Raw genomic sequence first — 9,214 nt, 5'->3', positions numbered from 1 at the left:
ATTGTTAGTGCAATTATTTGCACATGTGTTTTTTGGTTGTTAAGTGATGATCTGAAATAACCAAAAAGGGGGAGCTTGTTAGTGCAATTATTTGCACATGTGTTTTTTGGTTGTTAAGTGGTTATTGCAGGTTCAACAAACTTGAGAGATTTCAGGAGAAGAATCCGGCGAGATAGAACTCACGCAAATCTGAGGTACAACTGACGAGTTTGAGATAAAGTCAAAGACTAAGAGATTGAGATGGACTCAATGTCAACCACTTGGAGAGATTTTAGGAAAATCAATCTGAAGAAATAGAGCCACGAAGTTAAGCCACGAAGTTTGGATTTGACTTGAAGAGATGAAGATAGAATCAAAGCCAAAAAGATTTGAGGAGATTTGAGATAAAAGATAAGATCTTGGAGATAAGGTCAAAGGCTGAAGAGATAGAGTCAAACAAGAGATAAAGATGAGATCTTGGAGATAAAGATAAAATCAAAGAGAATCAAGGAGGAGTCTATCAAATCAATTCGTGGAGATCTAAAGCGAACTGGAGGAGCCTATATAAAGGAGAGAGCAAGTGCATATCAGTTCTCACGGAGAGCAAAGCATATTTTACTAAAAGAGTTTGTGTTAGTGAGTGAGCACTCACTTTTGAGTGAGTGTGGGTTTGAGAGAGAGACCGATTGAGCAAATCTCTTTTCTCTGGTGAGTGTTTGGGCGTGGATCTGAGGGGGAGACCTAATGGGAAAATCTCCGTTCCTTTGGTGAATGTTTATGTTTGGTGAGGTTTTTTTATCAGTAGAATTCATTGTGAGAGTGGGTTGAAACTCAGGGGGAGTTTCATCTGGTTGTTGAGTAGCTCTAACAAAAAGTGAGTTGTACTTGACTTTTTCTCAAGTGAATAGAACTGGTTAGTTTTTCCGTTTTACTCTTTGAGGGTCCAAACTTTTTCATAATAATTTCTATTTTATCCGAACATTTTTTTATCTCTAGAAAAGCCAAAATAATAAATAAAAAAACCATTATGATTGCCCATACATTGAGGCTTCATTTCACGAGAGAATGTACATATATAATTATCAAAAGTAGCGTAATAACTAAATGAAGAATGGAACAAGTTTACAAACTTTTGTAAAACTAGTAAAATGATACATAAATTATTTTATTGATTCATAAACATGAAATTTTATGTACTCCAAAAACATGATTTATTTGTATAAAAATATTACGCTCTAAAAAATATAAATGTGAATTTTGATTATTAATAAAAATTCTATATATATTTTTATCTCCGATTAAAAAGTTACATATATCTATATATATATATATATATATATATATATATATATATATATACTCTCCTTGCACTAAACTATCTACAGTGAACCTAACAACTAAAGGGGATGGTTGGTTCATGAACTCAAAAAAGGAGGCTTTACAAATTCTTGGTAGTTAGGTAATATGCTAATTAAAATAAAAATGTATATAAGCATCTTCCCAAAAAACAATATATGCAGTATTTTGTCATGTTGTTGTGGTTAGACCCCTGCGTTATTATTATTATTATTATAATTATTATCATTTGAGTAATCAATTTATTATTTATATTTTATTTTCATCGTATTGGCCAGTACTGTTACAGCATGTGAGTTGAGGAAGATTTGTTCTTTTTGGCAAAGTAGATTATTATCCTAATCGACCGACATAACAAAAGCATCAAAGCCTTTGATGACAAAAGGATCATATTAATTTAATTCTGAAAATTTGTACTAAATTAATTTAGTCATCAAAATCATATTATTTGGGAATATATTAATTGCAGTAATTAAAGTAGGTTGATGGGAACACCAAGAAGACGTAAGGACCGTCGAAATGCCAAAAGAAACGTTAGAAAAACTTATTTGTTGGAGTAATTATATTAAATTCAAAATGGGTATAGAAACATAAATAAATAAAAAACATTTGCATATTATTTGTATTCTCTGAATGAAGTGTGACTATGATGATATGTGAACACATTTTGATATTGTAGGTAGATGGTTTTTTTTTGTTGCCATAATATTTTCGGTACCCAACGAACGAATTTAAAATTACATTCCCCAAATTAAAAAAACTAGTCTACATTTTTCGTTAATTGAGAAAGATATTCAAACATTTAAATTATTCGTATGAATTTCTTGAAATTAAGCATCGCAAGAGGTCATATTTTGGTACTTAAATATAAACTTTACATTAAAAAAAAAAGAAAGCACTAAAATCAGATTATACAACGTCTCTTTCATGCAAAATTCAATTTTTTTTTTTTTGTTGATTGAGAACTTCATTATCTTTTAAATCAAAATCTTAATTCGACAATTTGGTATCATTTGATCATTATCCATTGATTAAGGGCAATCTTTGTGACCCATGTGATTGTTCCCCGCCTCTGAGTGGTACATAGCCTTTGGAACATAAAATCAAACATTCGTGCTGAAAAAAAGAAAAACAAAATATTTGGAATAAACAAAACATTAATATATATATAAGAAAGATTGTTGATTAGTGTGTATGTTGGCAAGGGAGAGAACCCTTATGGGATCTCTTGATGTTCTTTGAAATATATATACATATATATATTCAAAGATTTTATGTCGGAAACCTCAAAATCTCTAATTGCATTATCATTATATTGTTCTTCATTCTTCTTCCATATATTATCATCTTATGAGCTTGCATTATCAAAATTATCAAATAATAATTTTTTTAATAAGAAAATCTTATTTCTAAATCACATGCATAAAGCACTTTTGTAGATTTACATTAAATGGTAAAGCTCATTGTTTTTTTTATAGATTTAAGTAGAGTTGGATAAATAAATCTGAAAATCGTTGTTCTTGAAGATAGAGGTATATTCTACGGTAAAAACTCGCTGACTGAAATGTATTTTTCTTTGATAATTTTTTTGGTTAATGTGATTTTAAATTAGAATGTGAATATTTTGTTATAAATATTGCATGTTACATGTGAAAGTGAAAGTGAAAGTGAAAGATCATGGTCAACCATATAAAAACCCTACACATGTGCATGCTATGGGGGTGGTATGTATTGACTTGTGCCTTGCTATTAGTTAGGGTTTGATATTTCGGTTACCAAAATATAAATAATCCTATCTAAATCGAATCTAATTTAATTTGATTCAGTATAATTGTTAGAAAACTTAATTAATTTAATTCGAGATAAAATATGAAAAAAAAACCTAAATTGTTGAATTAACTTAAAAATATATTCAAAAAATCTAACTACGGAAAAGTTCGGATTAAATCGACCTAAAAAAACGCATAGAACTTTTATAAAAAAAAATATAAAAACGGAATCCAAAAATAATAGAATGGACACATTACAACCAAATCTCTAACAAAATATATAGCCTAGTTGGTAGATATAAAATTCAGATATTGACAGTGATTTCATTTTGTAGTATATACACTTGAAAATGATACTGAAAGTATCATCCATCGTTTGTCGTTATCTACAACATGCTGTCATGGCATGGGATCCTCATCGAAAGAGGCATTGATTTCGAGAATATATTGGTTTTGGATCGTATCATCATAGCCAAGATTTAAAATCGTTTGTAGGTGAATGAATGGTCGCGTATTATTCTTTTCGACGTTAGAATATAATGAATACACGTAATAATAAATTTTCAAATAAATCAGAGATTATTTAAATGTGAAAGTTTGATCCTTTTCATTTACATTGAACTATGTACAAAGATTTAGCATCGTACAGTTTTTTTTAAATTAATTTAAGACTCACAGACACAAGAATTAACATGCATTCAATTACCTCGCACAATGATTTTTTTATATATATAAAACTATAAATGGGAAAATATCGTAAAAGATTGGACAATAAAAATATGCATTCGAATACCATTTGTCCGGCTTCTCGAGGGAGGAGATATGATTCCACATGCTATCCTTACTACTGCATTGTAGAGGTTCTCCTTTACACGTTATTACTGTTTAGCCTTGGTTAACCTTTTATCAATTATCACGTGCACCTATTGTTTTGTCATTGCTTCCAACACTTGTCCAAAGAATAATCCCTCGACAATACACGATCCGTCCAGGACATATATATATATATATAGTAACGAGCTTATTATATAATGAACGTTCTTCAAATAGTAAAAAAAAAAAATACTCAATGTGCGGTGATCGAATTGTATAGTTAGTCGAGAATAGGGTCGAATTGTTTAGCTAGTTGAGATTCTTGAGAAAGGTAGGGGTGTTCTTGTCTGAGATTTTATGTTCGAAAATCGGTTGGAATTGTGATACATATACTGTCTCTAAATTCATATTATCTCTAAATTTTGAAAAATATAGTTAGGTTGAATTTTCATAGGGTCTCGATTTAGGTTAAGGCCTGAATTCCGGTCCGATCCGGTCTAGTCCGGAAATTAGCGGATTTCGAACATAAGTTCCTTAGTCCAAAAAAAAAATAAATTAGGCTTTCGGACCGAACTCGAATCGGACTTCGAACTCGGGTTGGGCCAGTCCAAAAGCCCAATATTTTTAAAAAATAAGATTTACAAAGGGAATTATACGGGCCGGTTTGACCCGACTCGGGCTCGGAATATATAGGGACGAGTTTTGGGTTTTATTATCTTCCTTTATCCCCTTTCATTGACTTGTGCCATTAGGGAAAAAAAAGAGCTGATAGACAGTGAATCCAATATGCAGATTCCAGATATCTATTGGCTTTGGCCAAGAATCTGGAGAGTTCCAGTAGCATTGGCACTCCAGAAACAGAGTTGAGACAATGAATCTGCACCGAACATATCATTCTTGTATAATCAGATTGCATATACGACCACGTTTCTAAAATATTTTTTTTTTGTTTTTTTTATAGTATTATCAAACCCTAATTACTAAATATTAAGAATTTGCAGGTTCAGCTCTCGGAATCTAAACACACTAACACATGTTTATGCAGAACAAAAGCAGCGTAAACTTGGGAAGAAGACAGTGGGGTGAGTAGTTGAAAGACAGGAATCTCAAGCCCTTTTGTTTTTATTACAGAGGAAAAGGCTCTCAGATAGCCATAGTTGGAGAAATGCCGGAGAAACAGAAAACACCCAGAAATCAAGGAAAGGAAACACGACAAGAGAAAGCCCCCTCTTCAATCCTCATCACATTCTCGGACTCAGATACCCTTTCTCAATCCTCCTGTGCAAGAGGAACAGCCTGCGCCTGCAATGGAGCCAAACAGATATTGTTTGCATCAGATACCACGCTGTAACAAGCCCAAGATCCAAGCCTGACGGGGCGAAAAACGCTTACCAGTGGGCGGTACTTCAGAGCGTAGAACATCTCGAGGTAGCGTCGGCTCTCCAGGCGGTCGAGGTTCGAGACATGTTTCCAGAAGCCATAGACCCCGGTGAGTGTCAGAAGCCTCTGCGAGTAGATTTGCCAAGTGTACCTTCGAACCCACGAAACGAAACAGGTTAAAGTTGAGAACTTTAATCAATGAAATCAGAATCTAAGGCATGAGTTTTCGGGTTATAACATACTTCTCCTCGATCCTCTGAAGCCCCCCATGTGAGATCTCGTCCCAGTGCGATGGATCCTCCTTGCATTTGGCAAAGAAATCTGCAAGAATCTCGGCGGCTTGGTCGCCGTGGTAAGGGTCGATATGGAAGCCCGATTTTCCGTTCACAATGATCTCTGCAGGACCGCCATTGCAAGTGGCGAAAGTCGGGAGTCCACAAGTCATTGCCTCGACGACTGTCAACCCGAAAGCTTCGTACAGAGCGGGTTGGACGAAAGCTCCTCTTGTGTCACAGATGTAGCGGTACAGCTCACCGTTCCTGACACGGTTCATCTGAGAGGAGATCCACCTGAACTGGCCATTCAAGTTGTATTTCTCGATGAGATCGTACATTTTCTTCATCTCGGCTTTCTCCTCGATGTCCTTTGATTCCTTCCTCCTGTCTCCTCCAACCACAACCAAGTTGACAAATTCCCGAAGGCGGGTGTTCTTACCGTACCACTCGACGAGTCCAGACAAGTTCTTGACACGGTCAAGCCTCGCCATGGTGAAGAGGATCGGCTTCTTCTTGTCCTTCAGGACACACCTGTTTCAAACAGCCAGTTCAAGAAACAACAACAAGCTTACATCTTTTTCTTGTTTTCCAACAACAGAACCATCAAGATCCAACAAGATATGTCCGAATCTTACAAGTGCTCCTCGTTCTCCACTTCGCTGTAAAGAAGCTCTTCGATCTCGGGGTGGAACGATGTCAACCTACGGGTCTCCTCCGTGTACGGAAAATAAATGCTCATATCCGCACCAGGGGAGACAATGTTGAACTTCGGATCGAACACATTGATCCCGTGAACAACACGGTATAGCCCCGGAAGCGTAAAGGCGGTGTGACTCTCGTACTGACCAATTGTGTCCTTGCTGAGAAAGAAAAGAGATTCTTCAACAGGTTAGAGATCTCAAGAAACACGAAAAACATTTTAGCAGATTCATTGGTTCTTTTCTTGGTTCAGATCATATAAAAAACATTCATTCACCTGCCGGCGATTTCCTGGAAAGTACTGGTGATGATGAAATCAGTGTGGTTCATGGCGTAGAGATCAGCGGTAAACTGGCACGAGAAATGGTACTTTTCGTCGAGCTTTTTCCAGTAGATATCTGAATCGGGGTACTTCGTCTTCTCGAGGGCATGAGCAATGGTACACTGTAAGAGCCATTCAAAGTCAAGAAACCTCATCAAAGATCCGAAACCGAAGACCATATCAGAATGTAAATTCAGATATGAAAACTCAGCTCTGGAGAAACAGAAGCCAAACCTGAGTGACACCACCGAGTTTATGTGCCAACAATGAAGCAACTAGGTTCCCGTCACTGTAGTTGCCGATGATCAGGTCAGGCTTTCCCTGCAACTCTTTCGAGATCTCGAGGGCGACATCCTGAAACCGAACAAATAACAGATATATTCATCTTGAGAGACAAGGGTCGATCGAAAAACACGATTTGCAGAGCAAAAGACTCGGGCTTTACCTCGGTGTAAGTCTCGAGGTAAGGCCAGACTTCGAATCTTGAGATCCATCTGCGGACTATCCCCTTCTCTGTTCTAAAGGGCACACGAAGAATGTCGGAGTATTCAGTTCCGTACACCTTCTCGATACGCTGACCACATGTAGTTCCGACTGCGTCCGGGAGTAGCCGGGAAATCTGCACCGCAGAAAAGCCATTTTCAGACATTTATAACAACAAAAATCCATGTCCGAACGTGAAAACAAGTGCCAATTCGAGCTTACAATGAGGATTTTCGGTGTGATGTTCAGTCCTTGCTGTTTAATTCTCTGAAGCATCTCGGTTTCCAGAGCACGAACTTGGTCCAATATGTACACAACCTACATAGATTCAATAAAAAAAACCCAGAAAAAAAATCATCAACAGTGATGAACAAGAACTCTGTTCTTGCTGGTGAAGAAGAGGAAATCCGAAAACTGACCTGACCACCAGTGTCGGGGTAACCCAGAACGTTGTCCTGAGCAAAGTATCCATGTGGAGTGAGGATCACAACGTTGAAAACCATAGGGATTCTTCCGAGGAAATTCTCGAGAGTGCAAGGATCAGGAGCTTCAAGAAGATCCAACAGAAGACGGATCATCTCAAGAACACGTTCTGCTGTGTCTCCCCAACCTCTCTCCAATCCAATCTCTTGAAACTTGTGTTCGAACTCGGAGTACGCTGTTTCTGGTGCAAGAGATGTCAGATACTCCTCTGCTTTCCTCAGCACGTGTTGCAGAGTGCTAGGGGTTTGGATTCTGTCGTTCAGCATCAGATTCTGCACAAGAAAGACTGTTTACAGAAAGCCGAGAATCTGACAGAACAGATCAAGATCAAGATCACGTGTAATGAAAGATTAATGGATAAGATACCTTGCCCTTGCGGCCATGGACACGGAGGAACTCGAGTAATGGATGCAAACTCTCCTTGTCATGGAAGAGTTTAGCAGAGAGATGTCTGTTTAGGAACTCAACTCCATCCCCAATGTATTTGGAGAGTGTCGGACGAGGGAAAGAAGCGTTGAATGGCTCGAAGTCTAGCTCGAGAGCGAAGTTGCCATTGGCACTGTAAACAAGATCATTGTCAGCACATGGATCAGATCAGTCAGACAAAACCTGTCTGAAAAAAATGCAGACAAGATTTTAGCAATCTACCTTCCATCTACGAGTTCTTCCTTGAAGTGAAGATACTCAGCCACACGAAGCTCCTCCACGACAAGGGCATGGAGATTCACTCTTATGTATTCCCACACACCAGGCCTTGGCCTGATCGCGAGAGCAACCCATGGTGGCAACACGATTGCTTCCTGAGCCATGACCACAAGAACCCATTTCAGTAAAGATCAAGATTACACTGCCCTGATGAAAAAATTCTGTAAAAGTTTGATGATCTGAGAGGTTTTCTGTCCGCACCTGAGTGGATCGAAGAACTTCAAAGAAGGCACCACCTTCGAGCTTCTTCTGGGTTTCTTCAGGTAGAGACTCGAACTCAGCAATGATCTGGTGGTGCTGCAGAATTCCCTTCCCTTTGGCTTCAACCCTAGACCCAGTTTAAGCACAGAAACAACGTTTCAAACATCATCAGATTCTTGTTCAGACAATACCACAAACACGTAAGCGATCACACTTAAGACTAAACACAGGGATTTATGATCAAGAACCTCGAGAGCAAGGCGAGGACTTCGTTCCTCTGAGCGGCGAGCGTCTCGTCCAAACGCTCACGTTGGCTGTGGACGCGAGTGATCACACGTTCCGCCATTGATGAAGATCAAGAGAACACTGAACTGGAAAGTAGCAAGAACAAGAAGAAGATAATGATCAAGAAACAAGAGAAGCTTTTGTTACGAGACGATGATGAAAATGCTATGTGCAATGCACATAATACTTGACATAGAATGCAAACTCCAATATATAAAGAAAATGGAAAAGACATTACAACAAAATTCAAATATGATAGTTTGCCATTTTTTTTTCCAACCTTACCAACCACATCCAGAGGTTATTAAATTCAATTTTTTGACCTTTAATTCAAATGGGGAATCAATACACTCTTAAATACAACATTATCCATTAATACAAAACTATATACTTTTAAGACAAAAGAAAAATCCATTAAACTAACACTCTTAATATATCAAAGTGCAACGAATCAAGCTGAATGG

General features: G+C 37.5%; 1 protein-coding gene across 1 annotated transcript; it reads right to left on the bottom strand.

Annotated features, from left to right (window-relative positions):
• Window positions 1–4,935: 4,935 nt before the first annotated feature.
• On the bottom strand, window positions 4,936–8,932 carry LOC104799606 (sucrose synthase 4-like). Its single transcript, XM_010522217.2, has 13 exons — window positions 8,714–8,932; window positions 8,466–8,592; window positions 8,208–8,359; window positions 7,926–8,118; window positions 7,496–7,831; window positions 7,299–7,394; window positions 7,039–7,212; window positions 6,828–6,947; window positions 6,549–6,715; window positions 6,208–6,432; window positions 5,540–6,103; window positions 5,310–5,448; window positions 4,936–5,219 (listed from the first exon to the last, which is right to left on the bottom strand). The coding sequence occupies exons 1-13, from the start codon at window positions 8,809–8,811 to the stop codon at window positions 5,187–5,189; spliced, it is 2,424 nt and encodes an 807-aa protein (XP_010520519.1). The 5' UTR covers window positions 8,812–8,932; the 3' UTR covers window positions 4,936–5,186.
• Between the last annotated feature and the right edge of the window lie 282 nt (window positions 8,933–9,214).

Source organism: Tarenaya hassleriana, unplaced genomic scaffold (genome assembly GCF_000463585.1).
Source record: "Tarenaya hassleriana unplaced genomic scaffold, ASM46358v1 Cleome6, whole genome shotgun sequence".
In the NCBI taxonomy this organism is placed as follows: domain Eukaryota; kingdom Viridiplantae; phylum Streptophyta; class Magnoliopsida; order Brassicales; family Cleomaceae; genus Tarenaya; species Tarenaya hassleriana.
Note: the sequence above shows the minus strand (reverse complement) of the source record. Positions and strands in the feature narration are given on the sequence as shown.